At 32.0% G+C, this 27,515-nt stretch overlaps 1 protein-coding gene across 2 annotated transcripts in view; it reads right to left on the bottom strand.

Moving 5' to 3' along the window:
- The window catches only part of LOC147071104 (putative epidermal cell surface receptor), a 142,757-nt gene that overhangs the window by 25,548 nt on the left and 89,694 nt on the right, over window positions 1-27,515 (bottom strand). For both annotated transcript variants that reach the window (XM_085948671.1, XM_085948672.1), the window contains exons 3-5: window positions 2,355-2,878; window positions 502-694; window positions 144-258 (exon numbers count right to left, since the gene is read on the bottom strand). In XM_085948671.1, the coding sequence (XP_085804797.1) occupies window positions 144-258; window positions 502-694; window positions 2,355-2,878 (832 nt within the window). The remainder of the gene's footprint in view (window positions 1-143; window positions 259-501; window positions 695-2,354; window positions 2,879-27,515) is intronic.

The raw sequence follows: 27,515 nt of genomic DNA, 5'->3' as shown, positions 1-27,515 counted from the left end.
TGATACAATGACAAGATATTATAAATAGTATTAAAAACACTGATAAAAACTTAATCATGGACAAGAAAGCAAAATAAGAAAATGTTGACTGATTGACTGAAACTGTTTTTTTATTATATATATGTTCAAAACTAAATAAATACCTTGGGAGGCAGGTAACATTTCCGCCCTCTTCACAGGTGCAGGTCCGTTTACAGCCTTCGTTGAAGTTTTCACCGATCGAATATGTTTTGTTTCCTGACACACACATGCCGCTTTCTGAAATTAGAGAATTGTTGACTCGGTTATACCTGGTGCTTCATGAGCAACTCAGTAAAATTATGATGTATTTTTTTGTATACATAATTATTATTGTTCTTATCCACCAGGTGGCCGCTGTGAAGTGTCAGTCACGTGTGAGCAACATCCAGCTATAACAACTTTAACATCCAACCTTCGTTTATAAATTAAAAAGAAAGAGATGGCTTTAACAGTGAAAGATTCAATAATCGGTGTTTGTACCTGCATCAGCAGCACAGACTAGTATGGAGCAGCAAGGGTCATCAACTCGTTTCTCATTGCAAAGCGGATCTCGTCCTCTCAGGTGAGATCCTCGTTTCAAAAAGGGGCCAGAACAGCGAGGACTACAGGAAAGTCTCCCACCGGCTTCGCAAGTGCACATCTCATCGCAGCCTCTCTCGATATGATCACCCACCTGAAAGAATCAAAAAAATATTAGATTCCTTTTCACTATATTCGCTCAATGTTGTAAGAGCATTTTGACTAAATAATGTGTAGGTATCTGAGAGCTATATGCAGAGTACCCAGCACTTATTTAAATAATTCGGCTTATGCAATAGTCAGCTGATTGTCTTAATTACACATTAATCATGTATTAGCATGCAATGACCGCGAGCGGGTCTATATCGGAAAAACTGAAAGAGTCTTCAATATTAGGTTCAATGAATATATTAGATAAAATTTTTGTAATAAACAGAATTCGTAAACCTTATAATCGAAAATCCTAAAAATAGTAATTTCAAAATCCTCCATCGTACGAATAAAGTTAGCTTCAAAATGTCTTATAGTTTAGAATTCTTAAAAATAAACGGAAATATTAGCAATTAATATTATAGATATTAACAACATTCATTAACACCATTGTTGACTCAAATTTTTCCTCACTCTTTATCGTACATTTTGGTACCTACTCATATTCTATAAAGTTCATAATGTGAGTGTAACAGGCACCAGCTCTAGATTCTAGAACCTGTCCATTTGTAAGTTATCTGTAGCCTAATGAGATACCCGGGGTTCCAGCGGCTAGCTCAGGTGTCCATCGAACCCCGGATTCACAAAAAAAGATATTTTAAATTGAGGAGAAATTAAATGAAACCACGTTTGTCTCGTGCGTAACTTAGTATTATCTTATATTTTACATTTTCTTTACACGTTTACATATTTTGTTTTAACAATAAGTTTCGCAGGTCCGTACATGTTGGGAAAGGGACGCTCACTACTTTCTTTTTCTTTTTCAAACTTCGCGTACCCACGCCGTCCAACAAAAAGGACTCTCGTGATTGGCCAAATTTTATCGCGTGATGTTTTTGATTTGACGAATCACGAGGACCACCACAGGAGGCGCAGGCGCGTGGAAATTTGAACGTTGCCGGCAAGCGCGGCAAAATTTATTATATATGAATAAGTACTTATATTTAATCTTAAAATTATCTCTTTCATCCATCATCATTTATACTTTAAAATCTATCTTAATTACACCTCCGCCCAGTAAGTGATTTTCACGCACCGGACGAAGGCCTTTACTCATGAATAAAAAAAAATAAAATTACGTAGTTGAGCAAGGAATCAGATTAGATGTTTTATGAAGCCGTTTCTAAAGGTCAGGGTTACGTTTCGACTTATGACTACTAAATGATTATTTTACACCGGGAGAAGCCCGCCTGTAACAGGGGTGTATCGCTAATACAGGTTTTAATAATTTTCAAACTACTATTTTCTTCTCGTGGCATCTTTGCTCTACGATCTGCTACCCGGAACAGCTGGTTGAAGCTGTACTCGTACCGATCCCGTGGGTTATTAGGCCACGAAATGCAGCATCTTCGCCTGCTACGTTTACCTACCATTAATATTTCCTGGCATAATGAGTTAAAGAATGCTGTACTTTTGTCCTTTCATAATGTGTCCAATGCAGTGTAGTTTTCTGTTTTTAATACTAGGTACACGGATTTATTCGGCCCTTTTCCATTAGTTTGGGGATGCTAACATTTTTCACCCTGTCAGAAGTTTCAGGATGTAACCATACAGTCAAGCCCTTACTAACAACGAAAACTATCATATATTTGAAAAAAAAATACCTTGTACATTTTCCCAGCATCGAAGCAAGTTGTCTCTATGACGTCCTTGGCACTAGCCATGGCCGGAACAAGCAGTGGTCCAAACTGACGATCTTCAGCCATGATACTTGGCTTATTCAAGATCCTGGTCTCTCCAATACTCGCCAGGTTCGCTTTGATGTCATCCTCAACTTTCTTCGGACTTTCTTTACTATTTTTCGAAGCTAAATCAATGTCCATATCGTCATTATCCATACTGACGTCACTCAAGTCTGGAACTAACTTTTTGGTGTCCATTTTGTTTGGATCGCCGCCATTTTGTGTGCTGTTCGAATGAATTGAATTTATCGATGAGTTTATATCTAATGCTGTGTCGTTCATGGCTCTTCCTTTCTTGGAGTCTTTTGGAGAAGTATCATTTTGCAAGACGCTCAGGATTGGAATTGATATCGTCTGCGATGTTGTCGTTTCTGCTGTTTTATTTTCACTTTCAGCGTCGGTAGTCAGGTTAGCTGAAGATGGTAGTGGAGTTGGCAATAGTGGACCTGTAACAAGAAAAAAATATATTTAATAAATATTTTTTAAACTTTTAATTTACCGTATTTACTTCAAAATCCTATCCATATGGGGTGAACCTTACACCATTAGTCAAGCTTCTTCTAAAATTTTACATTTTTTAATTTAGCATCTGAATAATTAAATTTCAATTTATTTTTTTAACATATTGTGGACACCTCGAATTATAAGTTTAAGACGTTTACAACATGACATGAAACATTATTATAAAGAAAAAAATCGGTATGTGTACTTGTGTACGCGCGTTAGAAGTTATACTTCTTTGGCGTAACAAAACAAAAACAAAACTAGTGATAACCTAGATTTTTCGACTAATTATTAATTATCTTGTTAAATTACACACTCAATAAAAAGGGCCACATATTGGAGAGCCGTTGGTTTATTTCTACATACTTTAACTTATATTACTTAATTATATAATTATTTCTCGTTGTTTTTATTTTTAAAGTAACAACTGTCACTCTGACGTTTAATCGTTTATTTACGTAAGGAATTGCAAATGGCCGACAATAATAAATTCGGTGCCTAGGCAATGGAACGATTCTACTATCAAACTTGCGTTTGTACATATACAGCTGACAGAGTCGCAGCTAACTTCATACTGTCGCGCACTTTCGTAATGGTGTGCGCGCGCAGCTCTCAATTTCACTCTCTACCAAACGCCCCAAAAGAAGTTAACTTCAAAAAAGTTATAAAAACGATAAAAATAAAAAAAAATATATAGAAAGAGAACATAATAAACATACAAAAGCAGTGAAAATACAATTATACATCAATAGAAGTTCAAAGAAGTACACCGAGTTTGCTAAGGAGACCCTATTTTAAGAATTTATTAAATAGCGTCAACCTAAACTCACTCTCGCGAGTAGAACATATCAACACCCGAAGCAATTCGGTCGAACATAGTTATCGCCCTCTCAATAGACATTTACAGTGGCAGGTTGGTTCTGCACCTTGGGAGAATAAACAACTGATGCTCTCTAATAAGATTATAATATCTAATAATGCCTACGATGGTGCACATTAAACTTTGTTAGTCATACGTATTTGTTTTTATTGAACTAAGACGACAATTTACAGATGGCATTGGTTAGTTTTTAAAAGTCAATTTAACCCTGCCTCAACCAAACCGTAATAGTTTTGGTATATTTTGGTCGATACGACAAAATTGTGCACACTTTTTCGTTCATACTTACTTTAGTTTTCATTGGATTAAGAATTCACATTACACATATTGTTGGTTCATTTATTTTAAACTCATTAAGCCCTACCCAAACCAAACTGTAATAAATAAAAAATGTTATTAGGTATATCTATAAAATATCCAAAGTTATGTATAATTTAATTGCAGAATTTTAAGTATTTTTTTTACTATTATCTATTTTGGCTTTGTTTTCGTAGGGGTTAATTGAATTCCAAAAACTAACCAACACCGTATGTAAATTGTAGTCTTATTTCAATGAAAACAAATGCGTATGACTGACAAAGTTTAAGGGGGGACATGCTCAGCGTAGGTCAAAATGGAGCTTTTATTTCATTTTCAAAGCATGATCCTGGACATTCCTTAAACGTTTTAGATAATCAATAATATTGAATATAGAATAACATGATCTTACTCACTACTTCAGTTTTAGTTTGTCAATTTATGGCTACGGCCGTATGTTGTAGCTTAACCACTGGGGAATGCCAAAAGAAATGGCGTATTTCAAGAAAACACTACCTTATTCTTAGGTCAATAATTATTATAAAGCAATCATTATTCGTAGGATGTTTATCACACTTGCTTGAATGGTCAAAGACATAGCTTATAATTAGTATCTTTAGAATTATCTTCAAATGTGTTAATCTTGCCCATTTCTTGAATAATAAAATGCCTAATTCTTGTCAAATTTGGGATCACAGAGATTATCAATATAATTTTCTATCTTAAATATTTCACTATAATAATGTCGACATAAATTATACTAATGGTTTTATAAATGCGTTTAAAAATTAATAAATGTAAAAAATCTTAACACCACTGCACATGCATGTACTGAAATATGACTATATTCTAAAACATTAGAGCGAGAGGTTTAAAAGAATACTATTTTATGTAATAAAAATACTTTATGTAGTCATCAAATGTTTAAAATAAATATAAATGATAATAAGGCTTCAAAATTATATAAATAGATTATCTACAACGTTTAAGGAATGTCCAGGATCATGCTTTGAAAATACAATAAAAGCTCCATTTTTACCTACGCTGAGCATGTCCGCCCTTAATGTGCACTATTTATGGCGGATCTTAGCAGCTTACCTCCACCCTTCGCCACTGCACTGGATACAATAAAGTTGTCGGTAAGTACTTAATTTGCAAACTAAACTACACTATATTGGCCATAAATTGGAAATGCACTGAAAAGTCGAGGACAAAAAAATCCGTTATTATGGTCGCGAGAATTTCTCACGGACCAATTTTTTTTTTACAATCAAATTCAATTACATACCTTATGTCTACTATCACACGGCCAAATTAAAAAGACAAATAATAAATTTGCAAGTTAGACAATATTCCACGGTGTAGGTAGAACAATGTGGCCAAGAACCGGTGACTCTGGAACCATATTTGTCCGTTTTTTATATAAAAAAATGCGGTTCCATATTATTGACACAGTCTACCGGTGGCGAAGGGTGGAGGTAGGCTGTTAAGATCCGATTTAAATAGTGTATAATTAGCTTTATCAGTCATACGTATTTGTTTTCATTGAACTAAGCCTACAATTTACAGATAGTGTTGGTTAGATTTTTTCAATTCAATTAATCACTGCGAAAACCAAGCTAAAATAGATAATAGAAGGCGTCCCCGAAAAGGGGTCTATATAATACATCATGTCAAAAAGTGATTTTATTGACTAAAACGGGTCTATATAATTACAAGATAAAAACAACTTTTTATATAAGTACAACGTTTTTAAATTTTCTGTTGAACCATATAAACTTGACTTGACTAGCTTAAACGATCAAAAAAATTTTTACTTGACATGTCATATTGATTTTCATAGTAACGCACGTATATATTAATAATTTAGTCGCTCCCCTAGCAACCAATAATGGTGTCGAAATAACTTTTCATACAAAACAGAATTAACTGAAAATGAATTCAATTCTACTTAAAGGTGGCTAAAAGTATTTTTTATAAATGCATTGGCATCGTGTTCTGATATATTCTAAACGTTTCAAATGGCTAGCTAGTCGGGAAGTAAGTTAAAAATCGATTGCAAGATTTGTACCGGACAAAGAAGAATACGAGCTAAAAAAAACGTTCTAATAAATAGCATTGCTCATGTTATTGGTAAGTTTTATTATTTTGTCTGCCACAGTTTTTGTGATATTAGCAATACTAAAATGCGTACCGTAGAAGAGGGGTCTATATGATTTATTTTATTATCCAAAATAAAAAATTTAAAATTGTCAATGATAAAGAGTGCTTTCATGAACATAATTATTATCACAGATATACTCCAAAAGTCTTCATTATCGAATAAAACATTTTTTTCCTCTCCTGGACAATTTTGTTTTTGCATATAGACCCCTTTTCGGGGGACGCCTTCAATAGTCAAAAAATAATCGTCGATTTTTAAAATATGTATCTAAAATTATGCCATTGAACCATAAATAATTTTGTGTAATATGGATACTTAATTCAACGATAATAAATAAGTATGAATGAAAAAGTGTGCACTATTTTGTCAAATCGCCCATAATATATCAAAATTATTATGGTTTGGTTTACGCAAGGATTAATCGATTTTTAAAAACTAACCAGCACCACCTGTAAATTGTAGTCTAAGTTCAATAAAAACAAATACGAATGTCTGACAAAGTTTATTGTGCACTATCTATGTTGGATCTTAACAGCCTACCTCCACCCTTCGCCACTGCATGTACATACCTATCTAAATAATTTTTTAATTTTCCATTAGGCATAGGAGAAAACCTTCTCGAGAAGACGGAACCGAAATATCGTGGATTGCTGCCAAAAGTTGGTAAGTCGATAATTTAGGTATTTAGAGTAAACAACAGGGAAATAAATAATGGCAAATAAAATACCTAACGGGTATGGAGAAGCAGGTAACCGATCTTGACTGTAGAAGAATACGGGATAAAGTTAAACACGTGTCACGAATACATCATACATTGAATATTGACAACTGCTCTCGGTTTATGCACTTACGCTCATTTAATATTGGTGTATTGAAAGTTGCAACACACGCTATTGCACGTTTATAATGCGTGGTTCATTTTCGTAGGACACTCACACATTCAAAGCCCTGCGTCAAAATGTAATGTATTGGGATATAACGTATCGGAATTATATTTATTAATCTGTTATGTGGTTAACAACGTTTTATGTCCCTATGCCATATATAAATATGTATGCTAGAAAAAAATCAACGTTATCGGATATATAGAACATGCACATAAAGCACAATAAAATTAGCATAGTGCCTGATTTTAGAGGGCATGTCAAACTTCAAATTGGAAATACTACACAACATGATTTCAATACTTACTAACTTTTGGCAGTAACGAATTATATGAAAGTGACAGTAATAAAATACTAGTTAGATTTAATTAATATCGTAGGTATTGCAGATTCACACTGTTTTCGTCGGCATTATCAAAAACTACAAGCATTACACAACTTTAAAAACAAAACAGTTAAATCCTAAAACTTGAATTTGTTATCAACAAATTAAGTGGTATTTATTTTATTAATTAATGCGTAGGTACATTGTCAATTTTGAAAATAAATGGCGATTTGACTTAAACCCAAACAAGAGCATTCACATTATAATGTAAATATTTAGTAGAATATAATCATTATAAGGAAAACAGAATATGAAAAAAATGGAGAACATCACAACCATACCATGGAACTATATTATACAAGTAGGTATTGATTGAAAAGGTCACATTAAACCCAGATTCTTCTGGTCACTTTACCCAATTGTGTGAAATCAATAAAATAAAAACAACAAAAATAGTTACCTAACTTATATGTTATCTCCCGAGGAGAAGAACTAACCTGCCATTGGTGTTGCCAATTGGGAGGGCAATAGCTCTCTTCAACCAAATCGCTTCAGATGTCGATATATTCCACCTATACCTACTCATCCTCGCGTAAGTACGCGAGGATGAGTAGGTATAGATGGACGTTGTTTTATAAATTCTTAAAATAGTGTCCACTTCGCTCATTCGGTGTGCTTATGCTTTATAATTTATATTTTTTATATATTTTTTTAATATTTTATGTACCTTTTACTTTACTTTTTATACTGTTTTTGTGATACTGCATATATTTATTTTTACTCTTTATATTGTTTCTTTATTTTTAAATGTCATGTTGTGAACGTCTTAAATTTATAATTTGTAATGTTCACGGTACCTATCTAAAAATAATTACAAGATAAAAAGAACTTTTTATATACAACGTTTTTAAATTTTCGGTTCAATTATTATGCTCAATATGCTTAAACTTACAAACAAATATAGAATACTTAAATATGTCATTTTGATTTCCATAGTAACGCACGTATATATTAATAATTTAGTTGCTAGGACCACTTCCTTAGCAACCAATAATAGTGGATTGGATTACGGATTTCTTCCGAAATAACTTTTCATACAAAACAGAATTAACTGAAAATGAATTTGAAAGTATTAAAAGAATGCATTGGCATCGTGTTCTGATAATATTCTAAAAGTTTCAAATTTCTAGCTAGTCGGGGTAGTTAGTTAAAAATCGATTGCAAGATTTTTACTGGATAAACGACCACCGGACAAATAAGAATACGACCAAATAAAATCGTTCTAATAAATAAATTTCAATTGAATTGAATCTTTTTCTTATATTTTTCTGAATTTCAATGAAATCTCTGACAAGGTTCCCATCTTCTGTCAAATAGTATAACTTTACGCGGGAAAATTGTAACTGCTGCGAAATATTGTAGCCATTGTTGCAATGTAAAACAGATAACCCAGCGGAAATTTTGAGAACTAAACTTTCTATTGCAAACGATATACTAATACGACACCAGCGCCCTCAAATATATGGCGTTTTACAGTTTGTAGTGACCATTGTGATAAAAATAAAACATGGGAAAGGTTTTGTTTGTATGTTCCTGTCTTCAGTTACTTAATAGATAATTTTCCTAATTACAACATGACTTAAAATGTTTATTGCAGCTATGTTGATATATATATATTATGCATGGATGTGTTAAATACATGATTTTACACAATATTACCCGATATCACTAGCGAAGGTGGAGGTAGGCTGTTAAGAATTGTACAATTTTTAGATAGTGTTGGTTTGTTTTTAAAAGTCAATTAAAGCCTGCCTAAACTAAACCATAATAGTTTAGATATACTATAAGCGATCCAACAAAAGTAATGCACACTTTTTCAGTCACACTTATTCGTTTTCGGTGAATTAATAATATATACTTACCTACCTATACTATAAAATATCTAAAAGTATGTATCATCATCAGCCGGGGTCAATCCACTGCTGGATGAAGGCCTCCCCAAGCTTCTTCCAATTCTCTCGGTCCTGTGTCATTCGCTGCCACGTATTTCCGCCGTACTTTACCAGTTCGTCAATCCAGCGGCTTTTAGGGTAACCCTGTGGCCGTTTCGTGCCCCTTGGGTACCACTGGATGACGGCATTTGTCCAGCGGCCGTCCTTTCGGCGAGCAATGTGCCCCGCACATCTCCATTTCAGCTTTTTGGCAACGTCTATTACATCGCGTACTCCTGTCTGCTTCTTAACCCATTCGTTTCTCTTACGGTCCTTTCGCGTGATGCTCAACATACACCTCTCCATGCCTCGCTTGGCGACTCTTAGCCTTTGGACATCTCTCGTGTTGAGAATCTACGTCTCGCAGCCATACTTGAGCACGGGTAGCACACATTGGTTGAACACCCTACGCTTAAGACATAATGGTAGGTCACTCTTGAAGATACTATTCAGACGTCCGAAAGCACTCCATCCCAGCTTTGTTCTTCGAGCAATTTCATCGTGCATGCTTCCGTGTATGGGCACCTGCGTCCGTATATTAAGCATCATTTTAGATATTTTATAGATAGACAACTATTTTTTGACTATTATCAATTATGACAAGGTTTACGCAGGGCTTAATTAATTTTTAAAAACTAACCAAAACTATCTGCATCGTGTAGCCTTAGTTCAATGAAAACACATACGTATGAATGACAAAGTTTAGTGTGCACTATGTATGTCGGATCTTAACAACCTACCTCTACCCTTCGCCTGTGATAGGTAGGTACCTACATCGGGGACTCTATGAGAATTACAAGCATGACGGACTGCTTATTTTAATTGATATTGTTAAATTAGTATTAACTAATTGGACTCTAACTAAAATACTAATAATATCCTATTTCATTTGTTTAATTTCATTTGTAATATTTTTAATAATACGGAAATTAATAATTATTTTAATTGCCATTCTAAAAGGCACATCACAATGAACGGTTTTATTAATTTGACTTTTTCCCAGGCTAACTTTGACGGTCACGGTTTTTGTTTATCTTTTCGAAGACTGTATTAGTAATACAAATTATAGTATATGTAATATTATTTATTTTTTTATTCAACAACGAATAAAGTCTACCTACAAATAATAATAGAACACATTAAATTGAAATTTAAAAAATAAGTATAAAAGAAAAATTGAATTTAATTGTAAGTCCATTTTGATTTTCACACTATTATCATAACTGTATTTATTAAGAGCGTACTTCAGTGAAACGGCAAATAAAATCAACAGTAGGTGCGACGAAATTACGCACTCGTCGCCAATCGAAGACCGACAGTCGAGGTGTGCGCACGTCGATTTGTTTTGTCATGGCGTCGGATGAAAATATTCTTAAATCGTGTAAAGATGACTAAAAAACTTTACGTAAAGAAAACATGTCCATGAATATACTATTTTTATTACTAATATAACAATAAACATAACATTAAATGGACACGTGTTGGATTTTTTTAATAATTCAAATTATATTTCGTTCGGCATGCGTCATTTGCACAATCCGCGCATCGCCTACCCACAATCTTTTTAGACCATGCCGCAACTGAAGTATAGCCTTAAAGAAAATTTTTAATAAATATTTGGCATTGAAAATATGCTGCTTATATTACAATTATTATTATGTACTAAAATGATTCAAATATAACTGTAATATTAATTACTTTGATATACTGTGAATAGTTTCTAAATATACATGCAAAAATATGGGTGGCGTCGATCTGCTTTTCGAGATAATGAGACTTAAAGATTGCATTCGTGTGCATTATTATGTTGCAAGAGCGGTTCTGGCGGTGGATTTTTTCGCAAAATATGACCATGAGTCAGAGCTCCACTATTATAATATAATTCCTAATTTTAATAAAAATAAAACTATTTATCTTCGGTTTTTGTCTTCACCTTTCGTTGATGTCTCTATACATTTTCGCAACCTGCTGTGATAAACGTCGAAGTAGTATAAAGTATTATAATATAATATAAGATAAGACGTATGCTCACTTCAGCTAAATAGTATCCCACAATTTAAACTCAATACATAAGATTAGTAATGTTACTGATACCAGTGATAGCTATAATAATACCACATTGTTGTATTGCGAGCATGATCAACAATATTAGCATTGTGACATCACCATTGAAAAGAAAAAGATAAAATAAACTTCAAGCCTTATTATTTCAGTTTGACATGTGAACTTTTACTATTATTTATTTATTTTAAGTAATATACAGTATACACTACACTACGTGGAGGTGTGATTAAAAAAATTCGTGTCGATAATTCTCTAAAAATAAATTTTGCAAATTTTCAAGAATTTTAATTTCTCGAGAAATCAACAATGAGAATCTAATAACAATTGGAAACGGGAAATGTGAAACGGAAAAAGAAAGCCGCCGACTTTGATCTGAAATGGAAACTCATAAATCTCAGATGATGGTTACTTAAAACCTGACGGTCAAAATTATTAAACATGGAACATGCTTTGCCTACTGATTCTCTGAATGCTGGTTGTCCAAATTCTAAAGAAATTTTATTTGTCAAATAACCGAATCCAAAGGATTCAAACAATTTTACTTCTCTGAAAATTTTGTAATTTAAATAATAAAACTAAAGAAGTTATAATAACAGACGAACAATACATCGCACAGAATGTAGACTAATGAACGTAAAATGAAAATAATCGGCTCGCGTAAGTAATCGGGGCGGGGCGTGGGCCACTGGCGGGCTGCGCGTCTATAGTTATTCTACGTCTATTTTTCGTAACGCTTTTGCGTCGGAGATCATGAGTAAAACATGTTCCATGTTAAAATGCATGTATTAACCTTGAACGGAATCAGAATGTTATATTATTTAACGGTAAAAAAAATATTGGGCGATAAAAACTAATTCACGAAGGAACATTTAAATTCGTGCATACATAATGTATCAAAAGTGTCTCTCTGAAAACGCTTTTAATAACTTAGGGGCTTTGGGTGAACTACCAAAAAGGTATCAACCTACAATCAAAAAAATCTAAAAATCAAAATATGGACGCCGCAACCAGAAACGATGGCCGAGAACTGCGTGCATGTAAAAATATAATTTAATACTAGCAAAATTATTCATCTCGCGATGCAACATTTAAGAACAGTTAAAAAACAATTATTTGGGATGTTAAGCGAGAGTTAATCAGTTTTAAGTGAACGTATTATTACAAGCCATGTAAGTGCATACACCCATTGAGACGATGTCCCTTTACTGGCTCTCACAGGCTCGATCGAACCATTTGTTAATGGTTAAATGTAAATTGTACGTAAAACATTTCCCCGTGACACAGTTCACTGTGAGCTTTCTTATCGAAAAGATATGACCGTATACTATACGGTCTCCAATTTTATGAGATTCAATATGCATATTAATTAAATTTTCATAGCTGATTTTGACAAAATTCATGAATTCAAGAATGAAAACCTAACCTTACCTAACAAAATTTCCAGTATATCGACTATTTTAAAAATTTTTTTGCTGCTGGCTTCCTGTAAAGTGTAAACCGACAAAAACCGTATTTTATTTAGACATGAATTTTATGTCAGTACTGCACGACCCAAAGAGGTTGGACGGTCTTTAATATACGGCCATAATATATTAAATTTCCAATACAACATTATTGCACAGTGAAGTTTGATACGGCGAACTTCATACGTACAAGTTTCCGGATACGTTTGTTAATATGAGTAACTAGCATGATAGTATATTAGTGCATGTTATACATTTTTTAGAAATATGAACGAATTCAGTATCGTACCCGGAAACTTGTACGTAAACAGTTCACCGCAGGATACTTATTCGTGCGCCGCAGTAGGTACATGAAACATGAGTTCGTGTAACATTTATTCAAATGATGAGTTCTTCGTTCAACATTTCACCGTGGAATATATTTGTACGTATGCTACAACATGTGGCGAATTTTAAGAGATGTCTTTACTAGGTTAGGTGAGGTATGGGTTAATCTTATTAGAACAGTACTATTTGCAAACTATCGCCGCATTTTGTAAGATACGTACAAATGTATTCCACGGTGAAATGTTCAACGAGATCTCGTCATTTGATAAAATGTTATACGAACTCATGTTTCACGTACTGCGGCGCACGAATAAGTGTCCCACGATAAACTGCATACGTACAACTTACATGTAACCATTCAGTATAGCTTGAGTATTTTTTTTTCTGACTTATCTCATTTATATTTTCATCGCGGTTAAATGTGGCGAATATTGGAATTGAAAACGTGTTTAAAATTAAAAAAGTAATAAACACCGATTTTAGAAACAAAATAAATTGAAAACGCCAACGCAGCGAACCGCTTGTTAATCATGTTGTAAAGCACATCACTACACACGTGCATGCATCAGGAACCATTTCATCAATTACGTGAACGCAAAGATAAGACGCGATATTAAATGAATAGGTTGGTTATAATGAGCGTTTAATTCGAAGGTAATTAACCAACTTAACCAAAGGTTAATCTTTTTAACTGAATCTTCAATTTTGGAAACGTCAGTAAGTAATTTGACACCGTAATTGCTTTCCTTACTAAAATTATTTTAATGATCTTATAAAGGTGAGAAACGAAAATACTTTAGAACCCTAAATTATTTATTAATTAACTCAATTTCATACTTAATGATTATTTATAATTTGGTAATTTTTTTAACAGCGATGTCACAATTATATACCCTAATAACTAGGGCCCGGATTTACACGCTAGTGCATGTTGTGTTAGGGTGTATGCACAGAAATCCGTTTTGAAAGACGCAGAATCCAAACATAAAAATTTATTGTGCATATACATGCATATTTGAGACGTTAGAACATATTTCATAAATAAATGCATATTTTAGGGCTTTTGCATTTATAATTTTAGTTTTAAAAATTTTAATGTACTTAAGTTTTTTTCGGAGAAAAAAAAACAGTAAATAATATCGTCGGTGTTTTGTAAAAAGGGCGAATTAACCAAAATGCTACTTTACAGGAGAAGGATTTTTAACTTTTGACATTTATTTGTTTTTTACCTGTAGATGATTATAAATATCTAACAAGTTTATAATAAAGCTTAGAAAGAATACTGTCATTATAATAGGTATTATTATATAATATTTTAAAAGGCCTAATATGTCACATTTTCTTTTTATTTCGTAATTTTAATTAATTTAATTTTAGTCGATTATCGTTTTTAAGTACTTTTCTGTAGAGATAAAAATTCGCCATTTTTACACAACAAAGCTGGTAGAGTACGTATTGTATTTTCATTAAAATCTCGATTTCGCCAAAATGGTTGATTCGCCCTTTTTACAAAACACCGACGATATGTAGTATTTAGTATTAAGTGTGTCGTTTTTGTTTTTTTTAAGTTGTGTATAGTTTACATTATTTCTTATTCAATTATTTGAACTTGAAAACAAACTATTTTTAAAATTGTAATTGATTAACTTTATATTGATTATTTGTGTTTTTTGTTATTGTATTATATTGATTGAGATTATTAATTTGTTATTCGATTTTTTATCTGTAATATTGGATTGTGGGTAGGGAAATGGGTATTTACATTTTTTCCATAAAATGTAAATTTTTAACTGCACATTTCTTTGGTTTTAGTACATATTTCACTGATTTGAAGTGCATATGTGGATGCATATAATCATGTTTTTTGTTGCATATAAATCCGCTCCCTACTAATTACTCCCCATTCCTCTTGATCTTCTCATTAAAATTTCTACTGACTCAATAATGACTAATTATATACTATCCCAGGGTGGTTAACCTGCTCCCTACCCGCCCTCTAGTGGGTTTTCCAGCTTTCATGGTGGGCGTAGGGGTTTTAAAAACATTTTCATTATGTTTTCATAAAATTCCCCGTGACAACTTAAATTTCAGAAAATATACTATTTGCCAGATATCCAGTATTTAGTTTCGCAGCATCAGCCTTAGGGATCTCATTAATAATTTAATTAATTAATTGTAATATCATCAGACTTGACGTTTCTATGCAATGAAAGTATAAATAAAAAGATAGATTTAACTACAGTAAGTTGTTTTATAAAGATTTATTCTGCCAAACTTAGCGATAGTCTGACATAAAGTATTTGGTAAGTAATTAGTATTACATGCTTTAACTTGCTGTAACTCTGCTTTATAAATTTTATAAAGTAAAGTTTCTTCCCTACTTTATAAATCACCATTACTGTGGAACCAGTGGGCGGTTAGAAAATTTTACTACTAGCAGAGATACAAAAGTGAGCGGTATGTGTAAAAAGGTTCACTACCCCTGTACCTACTATCCCATTAGACTGCTTAATCTTAAATGAGATGTTGATGGCATTTTGTTATAAAGCATGTTTTCTGGGTTACATGTAAACTGTACGTATTACACTTTACCGTAGCACAGTTCGCCGTGAGTTTTCTTATCGGAAAGAGATGACCGTATACTATACAGCAGGGGTTCTTAACCGCGTGCCCACGGGCCCATGTGAGCCCGCGGAGCCATTTTCGTGCGCCTCCCGGCAAAATATTAAATAACGAACAAAAAAATAATAAAATTATTTATTGAAATCGCAACAAAATAACCATATTTTTGAGATTATTTTTTTTTTCATTTCAAAAGGTCAAACATTCGAACAATTAAATTAGATAACCATCATTGGTGATGGACTTTTTTGACTGATATTTGTGAAAAATTAAACAATTTAAATCTTGAACTTCAGGGGGAAAAATAAAGATATAGCAGAAATGATTAGTTCTATAAAAGCCTTCATAGCTAAAATACAGTTGTGGATAAATATTTTATCGAAAAATTCTCTTGTACATTTTTCATGGATGAAAAAAGTGATTAGTGAAAATATTTTTGATGTAAAATTATTAATAATTATAATCTTAACACTCTTTTAGAGCGATTTGAAAATCGATTCCAGCAATTTTCCATTATCGAACTGAATTAGTTGGCTACATTTTTTAAAAATCCTTTAAATACAGACATAGACATTACTAAAATTGTAAATTCTATAGCAGAAATTCTTCAAGAACACACCAAAAATTAAAGAAGAAATTTTAGATATTTAAAATGACATTATCTTAAAATCGTTCGATTTTAAGATAATGTTTTGACGAATTTTTATAAATCAGATGTGCGCCCGCCACTATTATCCCAAATCCTTTATGTTTAGTACTTGGATTACTCATTAATCAACAAAATTAAGAATCTTACGTATTATTATTAAGTACCTAGTAGTAAATAATATGTGGTACTGATTGTCAATGTTAAAACTACGATTGTTGTTAATTATATTGTTTTTATTAAATCGTGTCAATGGATAATTTAAGGGCTGCAGTTAAGTAGTCACGACGTGTTGTGTCGTTATGTTACAAAACCGGTATCGTTAAAAATCTCGCTGAGCATTTTTGCCTCCACTTGGCCTCAATACGGTATTATTTTCGAGATTCGCTCATAATATATCAATAAATTATGTGGTAACCATGCTACCAATAAAAGTGATCCAAATATTTTATAATAAGAAAATTCGGCATGTGGACATACTCACAAGCAACTAAAAACTAAACCTCACTTTGATTTTAATAATAAACAAAATTAATAACAATCATAACTATGACTGTGATTTCTAATTTGTATATTTCTTATGTGTTTCTGAATTAAATATCTTCAATAAAGAATGTTACATTCTTGAGTATTATTCGTTGAATAAAAATATAGTAGTAAGAAATATGTAATAGTAAGAAAGTATTATTAATTATTCACAAATGTTAAGAAATGTGGGACAAACTTAAAAAGTAGATATATGATCTATTTATGATATTTTAATAGATACGTCTATATGCATTCACTTAAACTAAACGCGCATTCAATATTGAAAATATTTGAGAACATTCCAGAGGCTTTGTATGTTACCTCTTATTTTCGTCATTAAGTCAATATCAAAATCCGGCTTCAAAATATCGGTATATACTATCGCGACTTTTGATCCCTGTTTCGTCAAAAATAACGTGTAATTTATACGAATTGTAATGTGACTTTTAGAATTTTAAATAAACAGAGTTTACATCAACTTGAATGAGTTGGTTACAAGTAAATTGTACGTAAAACATTTCACCGTGGCACAGTTCGCCGTGAGTTTTTTATCGGAAAGAGATGACCGTATCTATACGGTCTCCATTGAACTGTGCCACGGTGAAATGTTTTACGTACAATTTACATATAACCAGTGCACTGCGCAACGCTCCATAGCAATTAATAATTATTGGCAAGTACGACCTCACCCGACCCACAACGAGTGTGAACTTCTGGCAGAATATGGGCACTTATTGCCTATAGATCCGTAACAAAGTGAGGTTATCTCGGATATTGAAAATATCTATAACGAAATGGACGGTGCTATTGAGTGTTATGGAGTTATATAGTTGGAATAGATCTGCTTGTTAGGCTAATTCAAAACCAAAATTAAATACGTTATAATTAAACGAAAACAATTTATTTTTGGAAACTATAGTCGAATCCGCGATGTATTATGTTAGCATTCTATAGATTTTTTATAACAGTATTTTTTTTTAAATATTTTTAATGAAAATGTGGTGCACGCATCCGTATTAGTATTATGAGAAGTGAATGGCGCTTTTGAATGTGTGCCATTTGGTCACATGTGTGAGATGAAACTGTGAGTATAATATAAGCGTTATTCAAGATAATACACGGATACTAAAAAAATTCTACTCTAATCTATACTTATAATAAAAATAAAAATTCAAGAGACTATTTCGAAATATTCACAATTTGATCAGCGTTTTGACTTCTTCATTATACCTTTGCACAAAATACAGTTATTTAATGGTGCTCTATCTATTTTGTTTTTTAAATTTTATTTTTTATTTTTTTTGTTAACTGTCAATTGATGGTGGAGCTGCATTGTATTATTTGATTAATTATTTGTAATTAAATAAAACACAATTTTATAGTACTTATTCCACTTTTTAATTAAATTCTGTACAGGTTTCGTCCTCTTCAAGTGGACATTATCAACATTATCGTTGATAATTTCCCCTGGAAGAGGACGAAACCGGTACAGAATTTAATTAAATAGTGGAATAAGTACTATAAAATTGTGTTACATTTAATTACAAATAATTAATCAAGTAATTCTATTTTTGTTTTTATTTATTTTTGGTTGAAAATTTTTCTTTTATTTGTTATCTGGCTCTTTGTCCGTAAACTTGTATGTATGCAGTTCGCCGTATCACACTTTACCGTGAAATGTTGTATCGTAAATATATGGCCGTATATTAAAGACCATCCTACCTCTTTGGGTCGTATAGTACTGACATAAAATTCATGTCTAAATAAAACACGGTTCTCGTCAGTTTACACTTTACAGGAAGCTAGCAGCAAACAAATTTAAAAAATAGCCGATATACTGGATTATTTGTTAGATTATTCATGAATTTTGCCAATATCAGCTATGAAAATTGAATTATGATCATATTGAATCTAATAAAATTGGAGACCGTATATCATACGCTCATCTCTTTCTGATAAGAAAGCTCACGGAGAACTGTACTACCGTAAAATGTTTTACGTACAACAGAAGTGGTAGGTGGTCAATCAACGGCTTTTGTAGATTAGCATGTATTTTTATTCGTCTCGAAAGATTACAAACCTGGACATTGTTAAAAGAAGTACACATGTTCAATTTGTGCTTTATTTGCATGTTCTATATTATATCGGATGACCTTGAATTTTTTTTCTAGCATACATATTTATACACTATTTATAATCAGTTATTAACTCTAAATACCTAAATTATCGACATACCAACTTTTAGCAGCAACGCCATGATATAAAACGTTAACTCAAAATCAAACAATAGTAAGTTGTAGTTGGCATAATATGCCATTCGTCATTTATGCGCATTGTTGAATCAAATCATTTACGGATGGGTGATACTTTCGCGCGAATGCATTGTAAAGTTGAACACAGTAGATTAGCAGTGGCGGAGACTCCATACTAGGCGATTATTTAAAGCCTACCTTCTTAAGAAAAATATTTTTTAATTGCATATTGACATATTTATATACTTAATCACATCATTATTTTATGCTATTTAAAAATAATTTATTTTGCCAACGAAAGATGTCGTATATGTAGGAATGTGTTACAGTATTACACAGTTTACAAAACAACTGCAAAGGTATTAAAAAATATACCACAGCGCGCCGTAAATAAATAATAAACGCCGCGACGTCTTGACGTAAATAAATCTCCGATTATGTGTGAAATATTTCTATTTTTTTCGTATGGACTTTACGTCTCGTAACCTCAGCAAGTCTGCTGATTTGTACGAAATAAGGTAAGCTCCTATCGCAGAGCCTAAAACATTCGCGCATAATAATGTTGTCACGACTGCGCACTTTGTCCAAAATCATTAATAATTAGATAATTAAAAAAATAATTTCAACGGCGTTTAATCGAATATTAACAAATAAGTAAGTATAGATTGTTTTTATAAATAAAAATAAATTTTATCCGATGATTTTTGATGGGTATACATGTTTTGAAAAATACGTAATTTAAACACATCTCTCATTTTATGTCGTCAATGAGTTTTTGAAGTTTCATTGAATTAGTGTGTCGTTGTAATTTACTAGTGTGTACCTATTCATAAGAAGTAAATATCGTACTATTCTCGTAAGTATACCTGATAAGTGTGCTCTTTTTATCAGATCTCCACAGCCTTCCTCTTTCCAAAAGTCACCCTTTGCCACTGTAGATTAGATACCTAATCTTGAGTTGATTACAATTGATATAAATAGGGGATTTATTGTGAATGTCATGAATTAATACTTTTTTATGAACCTACTAATTTTTTTAAAATAATTTAAGTGCCTACCTACTTAATTAAATGATGAGGATGAATTGTATTTTGTGAACAATCAGTAGTTGCCTTTTTTGCGTTACCTACGCCATCTTCAAGACGGTATGCGAAAAATAGTGTGGGTCGGAACTTTGCTAACGATGTAACGCACATGCATCAATAATAATATAATGAATTATTTATTCCCAGCAGGTGAGCGAGCAAAGACAATGTGTAATCAAAAAAGAATTATTTGACCTCATTATGCATTTATAGACCAAACGATATTTTCTATAAACTCCAATAATTGACATCCGATAGCCGATAGCTCAAATAACAAGACCACTTACAAGATGGTGTGAAAGATGTGACATTAGAGTCCCACTAGGTCAAAAAAAATTAAGATTTTTGAAGTTATACAGAAGAATTTGGCGCGTTTGGTAAATCAGATCAGAGTGTATTTTTGGCGTGTGAGATGTAACACATAATTTATTTTTTATATTCACACGAAAAAAAACGCACTCGATTGGATTCGAACCACCGGTTGTTCGGTTATCAGCCGTTTATTATTGTCGGCCATTTGCAATTCCTTACGTAAATAAACGATTAAACATCAGAATGACAGTTGGTACTTTAAAAATAAAAACAACGAGAAACCAATATATAATTTAGTAATATAAATTAAAGTGTATAGAAATAAACCAACGGCATTCCAATAAGCGGTCCCTTTTCTTAAGTGTGTAATTTAACAAGATAATTAAGAGCTAGTCAAAGAATCTACTTTATCTATTTAAAGTTGTGTTTCACTAAATAAGTATAACTTCTAACGCGCGTACATAAGTACCTACATACACCGATTTTTTTTCTTATATTTTGTGATAGCACGGTTTGACCAGGCTACTATAATTAGTCCAAAATTATTAATTCACAATTTTATCATATGAAAATAATTTATTGGACAATTGTGTAATCAGGTATTTAATATACATAACTAAACAGTATGACGTCTGAAACAAGCCTCTGCGCTATATTGGTTACACCCGTAATTAGAGTTGGGTATTTCCCGAGAAAATCTCAATCTTGAGATTCGGGATTTCCTGAAATGATGAAATTTTGAATTCTCGAGATTCGGGATTTCCAGGAAAGAATTCTCGAGAAATCGGGAAATTTCAAAAAAACTTATAAAAATCCTAAAATCTGTGTAAACACAGACAGATTCCAAAAAAATATGTTTTTTTTTTATTTATGTAAGAAGACAAACAAAATAGAAGTAGAAAACAAAAATAATTTAAAAAATTACTTATTAAAATAGAATTTCAAAAAACACAGACTGTCAATCGCTGCGTCTGACAATCGCGTACGCTTTTGAGACACAAAATTCCCTGGTGTTGCAAAAATTGCGCTCATTTTGATTCGACGTTGGCTTAATTATGTTAAATGCCCCGACCAGTCCTTGAATTTTGTGTTTTCTGTCCACTTTTTCCATATAGAAAATCGTTTTTTCAATTAATATTTGATAGTAAAGAAATCCCGAATCCCGGAAAAAAAATCTTGAGATCCAGGATTTCCTGAAATATTAAAAATTTCCATTCTCGAGATTCGGGATGGAAAATTTCGAGAATTCCCGAAACCCATCTCTACCCGTAATATATAGTTTGGATGCTGGATAGAGATTTTTCATACTTGCGATATGTTCACATGGACAAGGATTTAGGGAAGTCATACAGAAAAGAGAAAAACATCATAAACCATCGATTTTATGATGTAAAAAATTACAATTCATATTATTACACCCTCTACAATATTGTGGGAACATAGCAAGTTCTTAAAATTACACAATGAATCTAGCCTATAATTAGTACTTAATCTAAAAGTTATCCCTTATTTATATATATCAAACATCCTTTACTATAATATTTAACAATATAACATAATACTGTGGGAATTCGGTCAGTCATAAATTTCCGTATTCATTCATGTCCTATATCTAATAATATTTTATAACAATTTCCAATAACTATACAAATCCTGTGTGCATCTTAACCGCTTCTTATAGATGTTTCGTAATAATTTTTTTACGAGAATCTGATGTTATTCACTAATTGCTTAACCTAATAAGTACATGCTCTGGGCAACAATCCGAAACCCGTGACTTACTAACCAAATACGTTACCGCTCGGTCATGTAGGTTCTTCATCTTTTGTTGCCCTTTTCTATCAAAGATATGCTACCACCACAGAAACAGATTAATAAGATAGAAATGTGAAAACCAGTTGGAAATGATCTGTGGAAATCCTAATTAAATAGTGCATACTAAACTTTGTCAGCTATACTTATTTGTTTTCAACATACTCGTACATTATTTTGAAAACACTTCTGAGAAAATATATTATAACCAATAGAAAAAATCTTTTTGAAAAAAGTAAGACACCCCGCAGGTATTGAACCTGCATCTCTCGGGTATCGCATCCATGCACATAGACCACTATGCTAAAGGCGTCATACTTAATTGCGACAAATGTTAACTAATAGCTTTTAATACTCTCTGAAGCGTTTTCTAAATTGAGCTACTATTGGCGATCGGCTTTTGTATTTTAAATAAAAGTAGGTATTACTTTAATTACTAACTGACGTCACGGATCACTCCAAGATTTTTTGTTGTAACTTACTTGAACTAAGAATACAAATTGCGTATGTTATTGATTAGTTCATCAATATAATATATTATACTTTACCAAACTATAATAGTATGGGGTAGGCTGTGACAAAAATGATGAACACTGTTAGTCGTGTTGTAGGCAGGGTTGTGTATTTTAAAAACTAACCAACACCATCTGCAATTTGTATTCTTAGTACAATGAAAATAAATAAGTATAACTGACAAAGATTAGTGTGCACGATTTATATCAGATCTCCACAATCTACGGCCGCCCTTCGCCACTGCTCTAAAACCTATTTCTTCTTCTTTTATTAGATTACATTGGAAAGACCAGCAGACTCCTCCACTCTGCCCGGCCATCCATTTTTTTTTATCGTGAGAGTCTTTTGCCGTTTAATGTGAGGCGCTTTGTCTATGCGCACAATACCTATTACACCACCCTTTAAAATAAATTAACCCCAATCGCAGAAACTATAAGCTACGCTTTGCAAATATTTTATTATTATTTATACGACAAAAATAGTGAATAAAAATATTATTGTTATTGAGTATGCTTTGTCGTTAGTTTTCTTTTGAATTTTATCAAGGACCCTTGATCAAAAATATAAATAAGTTGTCGGAAATACTCAAAGACTGGCTCCAGTACCTACTCGTATTTTTATAACGTGACCATCTGTTTTTTTATTATTATATTTAACTGCCCATTCATTTTAATTCGACGCATATGTACCTAATACAAAATAAATGAATTTAACTTAAAAATATAAATAAAATAAACAAGACCTTATGTCAATATTTAAAATCCACTGTTACTTAGGTGTATTGTGTATTTTTACCAGTAATTAAATATCTACGTAAAACTGTTCAGTTTTTTAATGCGGATTCCCCATATCCACTTCGGTACAAAGCAGACGGGTCAACACATTTTAAAGGTACATATAATTGCCATATAAATAAGAAATTCTGAAAGGGTTCTATAATTTATTGTTCTTATTATTATGAAACCCTATATTTTCTTATTATATATTATAAGGTACTATGCTAAGCCAAAAGAACACTCGGGATTACATGGCGAAAATTGATTATTTCTGTAGTTACATTAAATATTATATAAAATTTTATCTTCAGAGTCCCAAAACAACATCGGTAATCAACATAAGATTTTTAATAAGATAAATTTATAAGATTTTTAAAAACTAACCAATACCATCCGTAAATTGTAGTCTTAGTTCAATAAAAACAAATACGTATGAATAACAAAGTGTAATGTGCACTATTTATGGCGGATCTTAACAGCCTACCTTCACCTTTCGCTACTGGTATATGGTCATCTCTTTCCGATAGAAAACTCACGGTGAACTGTACTACGGTTGCTTACTTACAATTTACATGTAACCGGGTGGAGTCGCAGGTGGTGGTGGACTTAAATAAATGACACCGGCTTGTGTTTACCCTATACTCCGATGCAGTAGCGTATTAGAGGGAGTAACTATTAAAATAATTACATTCGATACAGTCGTATCCTGTCTTCTTTATATGCCTCATTAACATAGGCATCAATGTGTTTTGTTAATTGTATTGACACCCGTAAATGAATTCAAATGATGTTTTAATGTTATATTATAATAATTATAAACATAATACATAATAGATGCAGTCATATAATCTTATTAATTAATTCCTTGTCACGCGCCATTCGACATCTAGTGAGCGTACATGGTATCACTTTATAAAATGGCGTCAAATTGGTATATTTACCTGACAATAGTTTCATTAAAATACGACTGGACCATTTAATTATATGTCACGACTATCTTATACGGACAATATTGCAGGCGTGGATAGATTCAGATTTAAAAAATACTACATACAAAACGACTGCTTAATCCGCAAACCGGCTAACTCCACTTATTCCACTCCACTCACAAAAATTGAACTATCGAGCGGAATTTAACAATTCAAAAAAAAACGTCGCCGTAGATGTCAAGGGAGCCAGTCCACAAAATCATATTGCTGAGAAATAGGCACTCAAAGATTTTGTGTGACAAAGAAAAGTAACATTTTTTTATAGAACTTTTTTGTTTTTAAAGATATAACGGTGAAACTTTCAACATAGAATATGCTTTGTGGTGTTATCTTTTTATTATATTGTACAAATAACTAAAAAAATAATATCTTAGAAGTTATGTGTGTTATATCTCTTGACCACTGAATATTTAAATGTAGTCAAAAGAGTTTTGTGGCTTAAATTCATTGATTGACCACTGCATCTTTGATGATTTTAAAATGCTTTTATGTACCCTACTCATTTTCGCCAAATTTGTCGTTTGGCTCCATTGACATCTACGGCGAGGAAATACGCTTGGATTTTTTTACAAATAAGCTGCACTATAAATTAATACACTATTTTAGCTTACCTTTTATATAATATAAAAAAAAATTATATAAAGAACGGAGTTGTTCCCTTTGAGACATGTATTTTCAAAGTGAACTTATTCCACTTCAAGAAATTTATGACAAAAGCCAAAATACTGTTTACGGTGATGTTACATATGTTTTTTTGTATTGGAATAAGTTACTTTTGTAACTAACACCGATTTTGAAGATGATTTTTCTACTGGATTGAATGCTATTAGGTTCTTCTAGACAAAAAATACATCTTCAAAATTTTACCCTAATTCAAAATTCTAAACAAATAACTCATTTTCATCAAGTAATGGAATAAGTTCACTTTGAAAATACACCCTGTGATATTGGAAGTTTGGCACCTGCAGTTGGCTAGTTTGTGTGAAGAACGATAACGCATTTATTATAGGTTAATGAGTTTGAAATTTTGTGTGAACATAGAAAATATGCTTTATAACAAATTGCCATCAAAATCTTATTTTTGGTCAAAAGTGCAGTTAGCTGGTTTGCAGATTAAGCAGTCGAAATGTGATATAGAAGAGAATTAATACACAAATGTTATAGCATTAAATATGTTTTAAAAAAATCCTGGAATTAAAACATAATTTTGTTTTTGTCCGCGGTCAATTTTGCGTGAACCCACGACTGGGCATAGCAATCCGTCAGAAATTGGCAACTAGAGCTTTATAACTATGGTTAATATTTAGAAGTGGCGAAGAGTGAACGTAGGCTCTTAATATCTGACATAAATAGTGCACTTTAAACGTAGTAAGTCATACATATTTGTTTTTATTAAGGGCGGACGTGCTCAGCGTTGGTCAAAATGGAGCTTTTATTGTATATTCAAAGGATGATCCCGGCCATTCCTTAAACGTTGTAGATAATCTTTGTATATATTTGTAAAGCCTTGTTATCCTTTATATTTATTTTAAACATTTGATGACTGCATAAAGTATTTTTATTACATAAAATAGTATTCTTTTAAACCTCTCACTCTAATGTTTTAGAATATAGTCATATTCCAGTACATACATGTGCAGTGGTGTTAAGATTCTTTACATTTATTAATTTTTAAACGCATTTACAAAACCATTAGTATAATTTATGTCGACATGATTATAGTGAAATATTTACGATAAAAAAATATATTGATAATCTCTGTGATCCCAAATTTGACAGGAATTAGGCATTTTATTATTCAAAAAATGGGCAAGATTAACACATTTGAAGATAATTCTAAAGATACTTATTATAAGGTATATTTTTGACCATTCAAGTGTGATAAATATCCTACGAATAATGATTGTTTTATAACAATTATTGACCTAAGAATAAGGTAGTGTTTTTTTGAAATACGCCATTTCTTTTGGCATTCCCCAGTGGTTAAGCTACAACATACGGCCGTAGCCATAAATTGACAAACTATAATTGAAGTAGGGAGTAAAATGATATTAACGCGCGTGTTTGAACATGTACCTAACCGAAATTTTTTTAATTTTTTTTTAAACGGTAAATTTTTAAATGCACTATTTATAGCGGATATTAACAGCCTACATTCGCTACTGACTTTTAGCAATCGTCATATTTTTGTAAGCTAATTTGACTAGTTAAATAACTGTAAACTGTCAAATCGTACAATTTCCCACAGTCTAGTGCTAAAAATTAGGCCTACATAAATTAAAAATGCATACCATAGTGACATAGCAGTATAATATACACATTTTTCTAATATTTTCTAATAATTAATACAAAATTATAGATAAAGTATTGGGTTAAACGAGTAACCAAATAACAATTTTATGACATAATAATCGACTATCCCGTTAAAGATATAAAAAGCAGATTTTCAGGATACAGATACTGAATGTGGTAGAGATGATTTTTCAACCACATTATCGTGTATTTATATGTTTACAAAAGTGTGATTTTTATGAGCAAAACCCGCGCATCTATTCTATATACAAAACTGCTGTTGGCCGCTATCGGCGGCTATCGAAGGTAGTTTTTCATATTTTCGTATTTAAGTATTATAATTTTTACAATAAGGTA

This window comes from Rhyacophila brunnea, unplaced genomic scaffold (genome assembly GCF_057557595.1).
Source record: "Rhyacophila brunnea isolate RB1 unplaced genomic scaffold, BYU_Rbru_1.0 scaffold_20, whole genome shotgun sequence".
Classification (NCBI taxonomy): Eukaryota; Metazoa; Arthropoda; class Insecta; order Trichoptera; family Rhyacophilidae; genus Rhyacophila; species Rhyacophila brunnea.
The sequence above is the reverse complement of the archived record's forward strand: the minus strand, read 5'-3'. Positions and strand labels throughout refer to the sequence as shown.